General features: G+C 36.2%; 1 protein-coding gene across 3 annotated transcripts in view; it reads left to right on the top strand.

Annotated features, from left to right (window-relative positions):
• LOC148945303 (netrin receptor UNC5C-like) overlaps positions 1 to 16,200 on the top strand; it is a 282,310-nt gene that overhangs the window by 78,246 nt on the left and 187,864 nt on the right. For all 3 annotated transcript variants that reach the window (XM_089098698.1, XM_089098696.1, XM_089098697.1), the window contains one exon: positions 6,851 to 7,015. In XM_089098698.1, the coding sequence (XP_088954824.1) occupies positions 6,851 to 7,015 (165 nt within the window). The remainder of the gene's footprint in view (positions 1 to 6,850; positions 7,016 to 16,200) is intronic.

Genomic DNA, 16,200 nt, shown 5'->3' with positions numbered 1-16,200 from the left:
CCTTGAAAGTTTTGCTTTCTGACTTTAACTATAAAAAAAAACTGACTAAAACTATAAAAAAAAACTGAAATAAAAGTTTCAAATTTAGAAACCTTATTTTCCACAGGAGGGGAGGGTATTTTCCAAGGAGTGGGTATTTTCCACGGGGGCCACTTTCCGAAGGAGGGGGTATTTTTCGTGGGGGAGGGCATTTTCTTTGGAGGGGGGTAATCACCCCCCCCCCCATTCTGGGGTGGGTCCAGGATTTTTTTTGGAGGGGGTGTAAAATAGATTGATCCGAAAAAAAAATTAAGGGGGGGGGGCAAAATAGGTTGATCCGCAAAACTTGCGTTAGAAGCAAGTTTAATTAACGCAAACTTGAGTTAATTAAGTAAATTACACTACTTTAGACTACGCTTGGGGGGGCGCCCCCTTGCCTCCCCTCTGAATCCGCCACTGCCCCCATTCACTATATTCATTTATGTTATTTTACTGTGTTCATGGCCGTATATTTGGCTTTAAAATACACTTATTTGTCTATCTATCTAATATACAGAATAAGCATGGGCACTGTTCTGTTTTTCTGAAGAAACAGGAAAAAAATAAACAGGGCTTGAATGAAACAGAACAGAAACAGAACAGGTCAATAAAAAACAGAAGACCTGTTTCTGTTCTTTTTTTGGTAAAAAGAGAAAACAGCTGTTTTCGTTCAAAAAAACAGCTTATTTTATTTTCGTTGAAAATAAAATAATTTTCGTCGTCAAATTGTGCAGTCAGCTGAAAGTCATTAGTGTTTAAGCAGAGCCCATAGTTGCTTTGGCGGGGGAAAGTCTCCCCCTCCAGACCATGCTTTCCCCTTCTCCCATCCTGATGTTTGGAAGCCATCTGAAACAATGCATGGAAGAAGAAAAATGCACGGGAAAATGACACTTCTTACCACCAAGTCGAAAATTTTCGTTGCCTCGCAGCTTAAAACATCTTTCTAAGATTGATTATTTCCTAGTCAATCTGTGGGAGAGACAAATCAAAAGGAAAATTCATGGTTTAAGGGTACTTTGTATATTTTTACGGCACTTTGCGCTAGAAAATAATGTTCTAGGTCCTCCACCGAATTCATTCTTTAGTAAATATGTAAAATGAAATTTCTTAAGTTCTGAATTTCAAAGAAACTTAGACCCTTTGCTACACAATACTTCCTTTAAGCATTCTCTTCTCTTAATGGATTTACAAAGGGATGCAATATATAAACATTTGCACTTTTTGATAACTTGTTTCGAAAATTTATTTCACTTTGCGGCAGAAAATACTTTCTCCAACCCATACACTTGCTTCATTATAGAAAGTGTTACTACATCAAACTTTTGTTTTAAGAATATGAGTGGGCATGCTTTTGATTAGTTAGGCACGTTTTCATGGTCCATTCCCAAAGGAAAAGGGACAGTGACAACCTCGACTATCAATGTTTGATCAAGTGTAACGTGTCTTCGGATCGGATAGCCTGTGTTGCAACCTCATTATTTGACAAACTCCCAGCTCTCCACCCTTTTTCTCCATTACTTTGATCACCCTCTTCTTTAGACACTGCATCAGTTTATTCAGATTCTTCAGCAAGCGTATCATCATTTCCAGAGTTTTCAGAACAAAGAACAGAAAGATCGTCTGAATCATTTTCAACAGTTGGATCGACATCTTCGACTTCATCAAAGGATTCCAAGCAATCTTCTTCAGGGATGTCATTGGCTATGCTTCGAGTGGACAAAAATCCAAGAACACGTGCAACAGATGAATGAAGACAATGTTAAAAACATGAAGTTCAGGAAAGGGCTTATATCCTACAGGCTTTGGTGACATTGTTCCCAGAATCAGTCACAACGTGGAACATCTCATCTGTCATTGAAAACTTCCTGATTGTTACTTGGATTGCTGAAAAGATGTTAGTAGTTGTAGGAAAATGCTTATGCCTCTCGAAATGTGAAAGATAGTGGTGAAACCTGTGCTAATGGTTCATTTTCTTGGGTTAATAGGCTGTTATGACTATAAGTCCAGATCCTTTTCCAGGTTTGCAGTGAAACGCCAAGCTAGTCTGAGTGTCAGATCCTAAAGCAGCCTTTTGACCTTCCTTTTTTCTGGCAGGAAAACTTATGTGACGATGGATGGTTCCCCCAAATTGTGCCTTCAAGCCCCCTGTTGTCGTTTTTTAAATAAGCTATTTCATATCTGGCTTATCAAACGTAGACCGTGGCAATTTCTCCTTCATCAGGGTTTTGCAGCAGAGCATCCGCATACCAACTTGTTTTGATCGATTGGAAATAAGAAAAACCATCGTATATCTGCTCTTCTTATTCCAGATTTCACTAATCCATTGCCCTATGTGTCACTTGCCTTACTATCTGGAGCTCTCTTAAAGGAAGTAGCCTGACTTGATATATTTTTTTATTTGGCTTAAGTTTGTTATTTTCTATATCAGCCGCGCATACTTTATATTTGTGCATATCAATTGTGTACATCCTTTTAAGATAATATATAAATATCATGGCAGAGACTCCCTTAGCCTTTAGAGACGCTCTTCAGAAGTTGCTCCTAATACTTTCTTTGCTTCCTTTTTTCCGTAGGATACCCTGAGGGATGTCTTGGAACATCCAATTCGTCATCAGAAAATGGCATCATGCTTGTCTTAAAACAAAGGTTGATTTTAGAATTTTTCACAAAACTAGAAGCTCTTTCCAGTAGCCTACCATCTTGAAAATTGCACCTTCAGCCAAATATCTGACCTCTTCCACCGTAATTAGGGGGATCGTAATTAGGGGGAAAGGAGCCAATTTCACCCTGAGCCGTTTTGGCTGTTTGCCAAGTAAGCCAAGAAAACCTGTCGGCAAATAAAAGCAAAATCACAGCTCCTAACTACGGTTCCCTAAAAACTTGCAGCAATTTGCAGCACAGTATTATAATATACAGTATTATAAGGTTAGCTTTGAAGTATATTGTGTATTAACCATGGCCCAGTAAGGCTTTTAGTGTTAATAAATCATATCATATCATATTAATTTGTACGGAAATTTACTTGTACGTATATAATAGGTATTTAAGAGACAGATACAAGAAATAATAGGCCTATACTGCTTAGTGGCATTTTTTTTAAATTTATTGTACTGTATGGAAAAAATTACCGTGTTCACCGGAAGATGTGTTATTCTACAGAATGAGAAAAGTGTATCAGCATTTTACATAAGATCTATTTGCCTTGAATTGCCAAAGAATTCAAGAATTCAGTTCGAACAAATCTTATTAAATACTGAAACAAGCTAGAGAACTCATTCAGACTGTTTATTTTTTCAAGCTTTAAAACTGCAAAAATTGGTCAGAGAGCATTCTTCTATAAAATGTTACTAGCGAAAGATAGTGGCTTCAAAAACTGATTCCCGGCTCCGAATATAATGTGAAAATGCGGAAGATGATTTTTTTTTTAATGGTCGAAATTTAGTGTAGTCAATATTACCTAAACGTTCAAATTGTTAAAACTGAATCAAGTTAAAACTTGGAGAAAAGTGAAGAAAGTTCAGTCAAACTTAACCTTTGAAAACCGTCAGGAATTATCGCATTAATTTCGTGACGAACTTCCTTAAGCAGAAAATGACTTGGCAACCCTGGTGTCACTTCAGCAGAGATAAAATCATAATTTTTTTGGTTCCTTTAGAAAAAGAGACGGTTTTATCTTGAAGCGCCGTGCTTGGCGGTATCTCTCTCTTTCTCTCGATGAATGACTGTTTATAATTTTTCATGTCCGTTTCAGTTCTCGGTAATGACGTGCCAAAATGAGATACAGTCGGTTTAATGCCTCTGACAAGTGTCAAATGTTGGATCTGACGAACTGCGATTTTTTTCTTCTTGGAAATATGCTTCCACAATTTATTCTTTAGTTCATTTAGTTAAAATGTGTCTCATCTCTTTTAAACTAAAGATAATAATCTTGTAAAGTATAATTTTGTTGCGGAGCAACAATATTGCTTTCGCGGGTGGATTTCCTTTTTTCGTGATCAGGGGTCTGTAGCTTCGAAGTTGTAGGAGATATATATGGCGTTAAAGCAAATGTATGGCGAAGCTGTATATGGCGTTAAAGCAAAACTGTCTTAGTTGGGAAAATATACTTTTTTAGAACAATTTTGTGTCGTGCTCTTGCAGAACGTTAAATTGTATCTCTGAGAATCGGAAAATGAAATTCCATATCTCTTCTAGATTTCTTGGAAATAAATCTGGAAATGATATCTAATTCCAAATTCCGATTTTTTTTCTTTTGATGCCAATTGTATTTTAATTGAGCATTCCTATGAAAAGTACTTAAGATGACGTGAACTTTCTAATATAATAAATTACGTCTTGCACTTAGAAATAACTTTCAACGTATCGGATTTTTTTATATCCGAGAGCTAACTTTTTTCTAAGTTTCTTAGGTCTTGTTTCTCCTGTCCTTCGCCTGACATTATGCCGTGTTACTTGCTTTGGGTAATTTCGATGATTTTGCACTATGTTGTGAAGAAAGTGATGGTATATAATTGGTAAATAAAAAAGGTAAACGAAACATATCTTACAGTTTTGCAGACATAACCAATTTTGAACGGCTAAGGTGTGGATGGCATCCGCAGCCGTTTTAGTGGGGATTCTGATGGAACAACGTATTTTTTTATGCCAAATATTTCAAATTTATTTGGAGGTTCTTCGTACCGGTTTGGGCGGGGGAACCTTCTCAAAACCCAGCTTGTGATTATGTATGTAATTCTCGAAGGATTTAAACCTAAACCTTTCTGAACACGAGTTGTAAAAAGGAATTATAAGATAAAAAATACTTACTAAAATTGAGAGGCGTAACATTAAAGTTCCAGATAAACGTTTTCCTGGAAAACTTGAAGGTCACTCAATGCTTTAGATTTTCCAAGTATTTGTAGAATTAAGGAAGAATCCCTTAGTTTTGTTGAGATACCCAAAAATTGAGATGCTCCAGCTTAGGAAGCTTTTCCCTTACAGAAATTCTTTTCTTTGGACCGGTGGGTAAAATCGCTTAGTTTGGTTTTTAGGCATTCAGCTTCTTTCTGTAGCCCCCTCCCTCTGGTATACAAACGGCTTGGATTATTTGCACAATAGCTGGTTTCTATTTTATTTAACTGCAAACTCGTTGCAACGCTAAGCTCCCAGAGGCCGAAAGACTGGCGAATGTGTCGCCCTCTTGTTAAACTTCCACCTTGACCGTCCTTTACAAAATCAAAGTTTCTGCTTGATTTTTAAGAGCTGAATGCTGATTCACTCCTAAAACATCCCTTAAAACCATTGATTTTGACAAGCACGTCAGTTATAAAACATTAAAAATTGCTTACAATCCTTAAGTGCTTTAGCTTTTTGTGCCGTAATAACTTGGAACTAATTTTCTTTTCTAAAGCGATCTTAAATCATACTAAAAGGATTTTGAGAGAAAGGAATGTTAGAATTCTGAAATCCTTAAATTCATATTCGTCTTTTTTTTCTTCTAGAAAGCTGTTTAGTCTCCGAAGAACTTTAGAACTGTTGTTGTTGTATTTTGTAGGGGAACTGCTGAGACGGGATGCTAATTCTGTGAAATGCTTTATTATGACAAGTGAATGCACAGAAAATATTTGATTTTTTTAAATAAGTTGTGCTATTAAGTTTGGCCCAGGTCGTTAAAGTTAAACAAAATCTTATGAATGAATACTTTAAATTCAAAAGCACAAAACCCATAGACATTTTGTCTCTTGATAGTAATTGGAACGTTCTAAATATTCGTTCTGTCTGAAAAAAAAAACAACATATTTTGGAGAAAGAATTGTTTTGAGGAGCACAATTCGTTCAACAGGTGAATTAAAAGGTAAAGGTAAAGAGTACGGCATTGAACTTTACAGTCCCTACCGTCGGTGCTGATCTCTGTTTCTTGGCCCTTCAGCCAGGGAGTGCAACGGGGGGCTGGGGACCAACCATCCTGTGCTTTCGCAAACCCTTCCTGTTGACCTTCCCCAGATTTCTCCAGGTGCTCATTTAGAGCTGGGTCGACTTTGGCTGGGCTTACAGAGTCACGACACTGACCCCCGTCCCAAACCAAATAATTGGATACACTAGGATTCGAGTCCTCGCCCACTCGGACAAAGGATCTTAAATCCAGCGCACCAATTCACTCGGCTAGGAATGAATAAATAATAATTATAACATTAAAAATGAATAAATAATAAATTATAACAAACTTGAAGGTATTATCTCTCTCTCGTTTGCTACTGAGCCCAATCCCTCCCCAAAAACAAATTTCGAGATATCTCACTGAACCCCAGTAGTTACAGATATTGATATTAATGTTGTTATTGGTTTATGGGTAAAATGAGTTGAACATGGCGGAAATTCATGGAGCTGCATTTGGAGAACTAATATTAGGCCTTTAACGGAAAAAAGAGTAATATGCTGCTAGATTATTCTCTGAAGAGGTTTAAAACTTTTCTCAGCATATCACCCTCCCCTTGGGCAGATAAGATGGTGGAGATATTCCCTGCTAAATATAAGGTACGATAGCTATAATTTCCCTTGAAACTGAAGCTATCACCTTAAGTTTTCTAGATTTCTAATGGAATTACTGGTTGAATATGCTATTCTGTTAAAGTAAAAAATATTTATTCAATATTTTGTTTCTCAACTAGTCTCTATATCGGTTTCTTTCAGTACTTATAAGTACTGTCACTATTATGGATTTACCTCAAGATAGGGCAGGTGCAATTATTTTCGGAACATTACATGTGAACACTTTTATTTCTCTCAATTTTCACAAAAAAAATGTAGCATCTCGCCTTTGAAATTGTTTAAATTTATGAATGTTATTTTTCAGCTATTGATGGCAGATGGAGCAGTTGGAGTGGCTGGAGCATTTGTAGTTCCGATTGTCGCCAATTCAAGACTAGATCATGCAATAATCCTGCCCCATCAGGAGAAGGGCGTTTTTGCCAAGGAAAAGATGCAATGTTCACTGATTGCACTGGTGGAAAATGCAGAAGTATGCGATTAATTTTAGCTTTTACTATTAAATATTGATAGTTTTTTTGCGATTTTTTTGGTGGGCGGGGGGTATATTAAGTATTCATATCTTTCTAGTCTCTACCAACTGTATTTACGTTGCCAAAGGAGGTACGACTAAAATAATGGAAATTTTTGTAAACTTGACAAGTTTCTAAAGCTGAAATTGTGATTGTTTATTAGGTACGGTATTGTTTTGCGTACTTTTTTTGTTTCAAATAGCGGTAGTGAAATGCTTTTAGACTGCTTATGCGTGGGATTCTTTTTTAAAGGGGGAGGGGGCTACTTTAACAAAAACGTGTAACAGGTGGAAATTATATTAAAAATTTAATAAAAATATAGAACAAATGTTGACAGTTGCAAGGATCATAAGATTTTGGATTGGGACTGAAGATCTACCTGCCCATGTGCCCTCTCAGATGTCAGTATGCTTGTATAATTACATTTTGTACTTTATGTAAAGAGAAAGTCATTGTAATTCGTTGAGTTCAATGGGTGTTAAATGCCGTACACAATATTTACGGTCAGGGTCAGGTATGAAAAAAGTTCCAAAGCTGCCAGTAGCAGAACTCGACAGAATTCCAAAAGCTGTCGAAACTTTAGCAGCACAATGTGTGTTTTGACAGCTTTTCTTTGAGCAAAAAGTATTTTTATATGTAAAAATGGTATTTTCAGACAAAATCTGCCAAAAAATTTAAAAACTACCAAGTAGCATCGCTACTTAGCTACCCAACTTTTTGCACGGCGGGTCTGGGTCATGTTAACCAATAAGGATAAAACATGGTACACGAATGCCTGAGACCCACTGAAAGGATTTTCGTACGTCACTGAAACATGCCAGTGTTTCTATAAAATCGACTATTTGGACGAGGTAGGGCCCACAATTATTTGTATCCTTGCGATGATTAATTTTAGAATTTTCGCATGAAATTTTTTTCTTATACGTGTTTTTATTTCTTATTTAATGCCTTAAGAAAATGGAATTTATGGAAAATGGGTTTAAATTGATCTCAGACTACACATTTGCCAATAGCAATCGCGGGGTATTTATCATAAATCAAACTGTTTGAGCTCTCTTTGACATGTTTGCACATATTTCGAGTTCATTTGTTGACCGATCCTGCACTCCCATCTTAGTCGAGCCGAAAATGATGGATAGCCTTGTAAGTTCTTAAAGCAATTATCAACAGGAGTCCTTTGACAGCGCTTGAATTTATCTTAGGGAAAATACTTCAAGTCACAAGGGGAAAATGTCTCCTGGATGTCACTGGCTTTATTTGTTTTTGGCAGAGAAGGGGGCGGCAATTTTCTAAGCTATGGATAATTTGTCATTCTGATGGAATTCACCATTTATGGAAGATTAGTTAGTGTAGACTATTATGTTCATATACTTGCAATAACGATTCTATGACGATTAATTATTCGTTTTTTTCGTAAGAAGTAATTTTTCTTCTTGTATCGTGCATCATAAAAAGAAAAAAATAGATGTATTCAGGCGCGGATCCTTAAGTTTATTGGGGGGGGGGGGCAAAAAGAAAAAATAGATAAAATACGTAGAAAATAGAAAAAAAATAAAATGTTGATAGCCTATATTATTTTCTCTTGAGGAAGGTGGGAAAGTTATTAATGATATGACCAAATCTGTAATATGCTGCACCGGTTGCTCTTTGTATATGCTACTTCGCCTTGTTACATAAGAAGTTACCTAATATATCTTGTCATGAAGACTGCTGAGATTTTCTATTAAAAACGACATTTTCAGTAAGAAAGGAAGGAAAATCCTTCCTTACCTTTTTCGGGAAATCCTGTTTAAAGTGAAATTTCTTATGATTATCGAATCTTTCAAAAAATTTAATGAAAAAGCTAAGTTTTTCTGCACGAAGTAAAGAGTGAACTCGAGAATCAAAGCGGGTATGGGTAGACTAGTTTATATAAAACATCAAACCAACAGCAACTATTTTTACTGAAGGAATGAAGCCACAAACGAAGATAGGTTACAATTAACACCAAAGTTGTCTCAAAACGAAGAGAAATTACCACAAACTGATGTTCCCTCAAATTCCTACCATCCCCCTGAAATCCCTCAAAAAGGCAAGAGTGTCGTATGAGCTTCAGTAAGAACTAAATAGATTGCTTAAACTGAAGGTTTTGTTTAACCAATTGTTTTGTTTTTTTATACTGAAGGAAATATAGATTTAAAAGAACGGCAACAGAGACGAATTTAGTTTTCCTTTTTTAAGTAGCAAAGCTGGATTAATTGTCATATATGTTTTTTATATCGGGACCTTTGCTCTCCTGGGAACTTAATTAGAAGTTTGATTTTATTTTCTTTCTCGTAACTCGAAATCTTGTTCATTAAAGCACAAATGTTACATCGTATTTGGAGCATATTTTTGAGGTTAATTGACCATTGTAATCATAATGGTTGCTATGAAATTTTGAACCGACATCGTTTGGAGGCACAAGTCACTGAAATAGGGCCCTGCATCTCAGGATTTGCGATTGAGTGAACTATCTCCCTACTTTTTCCTATCGTCTGTTCTTTAAGACTAATTAGAGGGAAACAACACGAGAGAGATATTGCTCTTCGCCAAGTCCACACTGGTGAGTGGCGTAATTGTTTAGTTGATGACTTACAAATGCCTTAAATAACCATTTTGATGGTATTTGTTATAAACTATACTAAAAGCTAAAGATGCGCCTTAAATCGAGTGTAAAACAAAGGTCACGTGAGAAATATTAACCTATATGTTTTTATAATTCCTGAAAAATCACGAGTCGGATTAGCATTACTATGATTTTTATCCGGGGGAGGGGGGTGCGGGTCTAAGGGATTTGCTTTGATTCCTAAAATTTTGTGGACCAAAAAGGACTGTTCAATACATCCAGACTTCAAAAAGTTAAATTATTATCGGTACTTATGCATTAGCTGGTACCCACGCGAGAAGTCAAGTTTGGTTAATGCTAATGAAATAAAACAAAATATGATGAAAATATAATATTTTAGAACAAATTTGGGCTATATATTTACACATTAGGGGGTGGGGGTAAAGCATAGAATATATTAAATACGTAAACTAACCTAACCTAGGTACCTTTTCCCCCCTAAATCCCGAAAACCAATAGTTTAAATATTGTAAACGCAATGACAAACCACGGTTTGCGATCCAATTCTCTATTGACGGATACCCGTTTGAATAGTTTCCTTTATCACAATATACCGCGTGGGTACCAGCTAATGCATAAGAACCTTATTATCTCTTCTTGTCTAGTATAAAATAGCCTAAATGTGAATCCTCTGTTTAAAATAAGATGTCTGTAGGACATAATTTCGAGCCCATGTCCCCAGTGGCACCGATTTACATAAATTTAAGGGAGAGGCTAAATGTATTCCTTTATTTAGGGGGGGGTGGCAAATTTGTCGTTTTTTCATTTTTTTTCATGTGAAAATACCAAAAAGGCTATTTAGATGAAAATTCACCCAAAAAGGTGTTTTCCAAAATTTAGGGGGGGAATATGGTGGGTACAGTCCTCCCTTCTCCTCAGTTGACGTCGCTGCACGTTCCTGAGGCTGGATGGATCATGACTTCCCCGAAGATATGTTTTTGGACGTTTCGACCGTTTTAGTTAAGATGTCAATCTTAAATTTAAATCTGAGTGCATCTGGGTCCTGGGTGTGCCAGACGGACGGCACAAAGTTGTTGAAATATAGTTTTTTGCTTTCGAATCCGTTTTCGCTCTCAAACAAGGCACTATAACTTTTTCACAGCTGTTTGAGTGATTCCTCCTTCAACTCTTTACTAATACCTGTTCTATGTAGATAAGAGGAAAAGTATGTTGGGGGACATATCAGCCTTTACTAAGCCAACGCTATTACGGATGTCAATTATACCGAAGGGATTAAGGCTTGTCAATTTTTTACTTCATCAGATTTTAGAATGTCAATAACATATTTACGGATTGAATAGAGCTCTCAAACTTTTTTTTATTTTAAAATGCCCCTCCCTTGATAAATTGTTTTTGTTTACTATTACCCATAGCCGTCTTTCTCCCCATGGGTAACTTCTGTGCTATGAATGGTGGTTTACTTGAGTCTTAGTTTTTATTTTGTAGGGCCTTTCATTATATAGCAACGCTAAGAGCTGTTTTAGAGACCTTTCCGTGATCTTCTTGTACACATTACCTTGTAACGATCCTTGTGCCTCTGTTTAATATTAGTCATATTTTATATAAAGAACTAGCATTGTTTTCTTTGGAAAGCTTTTTTTATTCTCCGTCGGTGGTCTCACCTCAATTAACCAACAAAAATACATCAAACTTCCAACTTCCTGATGACATCAAGTGATACGCTATCTTAAAAAAAAAAGAATCGCTTCACCGCAAAAGAAATCGTGTCGATAAACTATTCAATCCCAACTGACTTACGGAGGCTGGGATAAATCATTTCCAGATGAGTGCTTCCTTAAAACCCCATCTCTCTTGGCGGCATACAATTTATTTTGGTGAACCTGCCGTGGTTCCTCGTCTCTTCTCATTTTGTCCTTTTTTTTCAATAAGGTTTTAATAAGCTGTATAACGATGTTAGATCAGAATAGTTTTCAAAATGTTGTCTTTAGTCTTTTTTTTTATTTTGGCTCAAACCACATTCAGCTTGTATATGCGTATTCAAAGGAGATATATAGACAGATATAGGAGGAGGGGGAGAGAGAGGAGAAGGGAGAAGAAAAAACAATCATCGAATTTAGTTAAGAGAGAAGAGAGAGAGAGAGGAAAAAACACTCACCGAATTTAATGGTGATACCGACGACAAACTTACTGTTTTTTGTTTAAAATTTTAATCCATTGTTTGTCCCTGCTGCTTCCATTTCCAAAGATTTGCACTTCATCGTTATTTTGAGTTTCAACATGATCTGTTAGCCATAGAATCAGTTTTGAATAAAAGTTACAAAACAGGGTGTTTTCAAGAATCTATTTAATACTGATGATATCAATACTAATTTGTAAAACTATAACGATGGAACAGCATCTAAAGGCCTCAACTTCCAAAAGAGAGCTTTTTCCTCGAATTTCCACTGTCCTGTGAGCTGAGGTGCCCATTGAAGTGATATCAGATATATGAGCATTATTATTAAAACAGTCTGAGGCTTGTCTACTCCTATTTGCATTTGTCAATGAAACCTGTTTTCAAAATTTCGCTTGAGTCGACTTTCGATTAATGACAAGCTGCCACAGGAAAAACAGTCTTCCAGCCACCCCCCCCCCAGGAAAAAAATCCCAACTTGGCCTGTAAAGACATTACTGCTGATATTTTTCATGTAGAAAAGAAGTCTAACTGACCGATTTTCAGCCCTATTATTACATTCATATAAACAGTTTTCTTGAAGAAAATATAATAAATGAACTATGTATACAAATTTGTTGAGGCTGTTGTAAACCTCCAATAATATGAAAACTCTTTGCTGCATAGCTAAATGCACATGCCCCTATGTTATTGATTTCGAATGTCCCATCGATACAATGCGAAGACTCGTTTTGCTGTGTCTGAACTTGTAATGACCTCAGTGAAAACAGAGTCACCACAGTACACAGTACAAAACAATTTAGTACTGTCAGGGGCGTAGCTCCAGTATTTTTATTGGGGAGGCAAGAGGGGTTGACATCTGGAGAGTCAAGGGGCTTGGGTTATATAATGATCTTTTTTTCCAAATTATTGGGGGCAACTGCCCCCCTCCCCAGAAACGACGCCACTTGTACTATTCACTAGCCTGAAAACACTTTTTTTTTCGGGAAAACATAACGTTTGAACAGAAAAAAACTAAACTTTTTTTTGAATGGAGCTTATTAAATGAACGGGTTTTATTCATTTGCAATTCTTATCTAAGAAATTTTTCGACTTAATTTGGCTTTGTATTCTACCTTGAAACATTATATAGAATGCCTAACTACTTTGTTTTTACTTTTGAAAAGTTGAGGGCTCTCTATCATGGCTGCGTTAATCCACAAGGCGTTGTGTTGCAGGGCATATGTTTTATCGGCATACAGAAAAACAAAGAAGCTAAGTTAAAAAAATTAAGAAAAACTAAGAAAGAATTAAGTTTCCTTTGCACTGCCAAAATCTCGGTAAAGTTAAACAAAAAATAAACACTTTTTGTGCTATTCCTGTTCAAATTAAATGCTTCGACTGTTTCACATTACAAAAAAAGAAGAGATTTTGGCATGGTTTTTGTTACATCTTCTTCAAAACTACCTTTACAAATTTTTGCACTCGGGATTCTTGATCTTAGAGTTCTTGAATGGTAAACACTTAAAAAAACATTAGTGACGCATCTTTGATCACCTCTTTTGAAGAAGCTAGCCCATATATTGGACTGGTAGAACATTTTTTGAAAACGGACAAAACAGCTGTAGTCGGACAGTGCTCTTTCATTTTTTAAGTCGTAAAATTTACCAGATCGTAATATCTTTTTACTTTAAACTTAAACGAACGTATTCTTAGTGGCAACATTGTGAGTGAGAAAAAACTGGATGGAAACCGTTCCTTGTCAAAGGCATGTTGCGGGTATTGCTGCCATCGGCGAGAAGATGATTGCTGGATAGATACAATATTAGATAAATAATATTAATTTTCTACAACTTTACCACAAGCAATATAAATCTTCAACTGAAGGCTTTTGATTGGACACTTCTCACCAGTTGTTGTGCTTTCCGATATTCGGTGATTTTGATATTATCAATAAGTGAATAAGAGTTAATAGTTATAAGATGTTTTTGATTGCAAGATATTGATCAAGCTAGTTGATATTTTGCTAGCATCCCACTCATCTTTGCATTTTGATTCCCACGGAACTTAATTTTGCTGCTTATACATAATTCCTGGTATTTAGTCAAACATGGCTATATTTGGATGGAAAAACACTCCGAAGGCAAAAACATGGAAATGTAAGAATCCTTTGTCAAAGACCATATTGGAAAGTTTATCTAGGAAATCACATGATGTGCAGAGTATTTAATAAAAAACGGTTATTGCAATAATGCCTTTTTTGTCTATCTAATTCACTGCAATTTTCCTTTGAGCTATGAGTTTGAAAACCTACTGAATGTCGTGATGACTTCTAAGTTAGAAAGCTGAGTATAAGATATTGCACACAAATATGTGGAATATGGCAAAACTAGCCAAATAGCCTGTCCGACGAAAGGTATTTAAAAAAATGATAGTGTATTATGTTATGTGAGGACCAGATAAAGAAATTTTTTTGCCTCCTTTCTCCCAAGCAAGATGTCCTAAGTACCCTTAACCCTGGCTTTCAGAAAAAAAAAGTTTCAACTCGATCCTTCTATCATGAGACAATACAGGGTATCCTTACCAAATAACACCTGAAATTCGTCACCTTAGTGACACCTACTGACTACATGAAATATTTGTCACGAGATACACTCGCTTGCCTTCAGGTAAAAAAAAGAGAAGACTTACATTCTCCCGGGCTCAGCTCAAGTATATATACTATACTTGTATATACATATGTATATATATATATATATATATATATATATATATATATATATATATATATATATATATATATATATATATATATACTTATGCTGTGTTCTTGGGGTGATCTGAAATCCACTGCCTTTGATTACACAATTACTCCAGAGAAACACTGACTTCAGCTACTCGCTATGTAGCTGCTAAAGGTTGGCTAGGTGTTATGGACACTTAGCAATTATATAAGTAAGACCTATAATTCAAGAAGTATATTTGCTTAAAGACGATGAGGGCCATTTATTTTAGCGTTTCAGGTCCTTGAATTATGTCAAGCTTACGTAAATAGTGTTTAAGTTAAGTCTTTGGGGTAACTTTCGCCGAGTACGTCCTTAGCTATTTTTGTGTGATTAAGTTGTTCTGCCCTCAGGCTTTTGTTCGCACGAAACTGCTAAGCACTGGAATCAATGGGCAGCTGGAGTATTTCCCGAAATGATGCTAGCCAGGAAACCTTTCCAAACGTCCAAATCAATCCGTTGAGCACGAAAATCCTGTAGAAATCACCCTGGACGAGTTCAGTGCTACTAACGGATTATTTCCCTCATTTTCTCATCATCATTAGGAACTGTAAAACAATTGTAATAAACGGTACTGTTCTAATAGCCGGGCAACACGTATCGAGAAAAGGAAAAATCAGATAGCCAATACCCGGTAATTGGATGTCTGACACAGTATAAACAAGGTTTTCTCACGCTGGAAACTATATTTAAACTTTAGTTTTTGGGGTTTAGGGGGGGAGGTACTAGGTTAGGTTAGGTTCCGTATTTAATATAAGTAGAGTCCTAGGTTATACTTCTGGGCCTTTATGTTCCTTCCTGTGTTATTCTGGGCCTTTACGTTCCTTGGCACATTTCCAAGGCAGATTACCAGACTGGTTATTGCTATTGATATCAATTGCACATGGAATTATATAAGAAGCGTACAAGAAAACCCACGTCTGAGGCACTACAGTATCACATGCACATTGCAAAAAAAAGTTGGCCAGGTATAATGTGGTCAAACATGTTTTGAGAGTATGCAGTTTGTTATTAAAAAATTGGATGCTACAATCAGAATTGTTTGATTGACATTTAAAAAGGGGTAATCAGATTTGCGAATTGGAGTGTAGGATTTGCGAATTTGATACTATTAAGGATTGACTCGAAATAAAAAATTTTAACAAGACTTGGCTGGAAAGTGTTTTGGGGGAGATAGGTTGATTGTGTACCTTTTAATGCACGAGGAATGTTTGGACAGTGTTGTCAATTTAAAATTGTTTAACGTTATATTATACGAAGAAGTTGATACTAAGAGGGGTGTAGATGACAAGAAAAGAATTGTAATAGCGAATAGCTTTACTTCTTCGATGTGTTCCGTATAATATATAAGTGGTGGCGTGATGGCAGAAGGATCTCTTAGAGTACTTATAGTGCTGTACGGTGGGTCGAGCGGCTAGCGAAAACCTTGTGTGGATGAGTTGAAATTAAAAAATTTAATCTCTTTAGGCTGTTTGAGTTTTTTTTTTTGGTCTGTGTTTGTCTCTTTTGGGCTATGTGTGTCTCTTTGGGGTGTTTGTGTCTTTTTGGGCTGTGTGTGTCTCTTTAGGCTGTTTGTGTCTTTTTGGTGTGTGATTGTATATT

Source organism: Artemia sp. Qi Xiang Cuo, chromosome 13 (assembly GCF_049724085.1).
Source record: "Artemia sp. Qi Xiang Cuo chromosome 13, ASM4972408v1, whole genome shotgun sequence".
Taxonomy (NCBI): domain Eukaryota; kingdom Metazoa; phylum Arthropoda; class Branchiopoda; order Anostraca; family Artemiidae; genus Artemia; species Artemia sp. Qi Xiang Cuo.
Note: the sequence above shows the minus strand (reverse complement) of the source record. Positions and strands in the feature narration are given on the sequence as shown.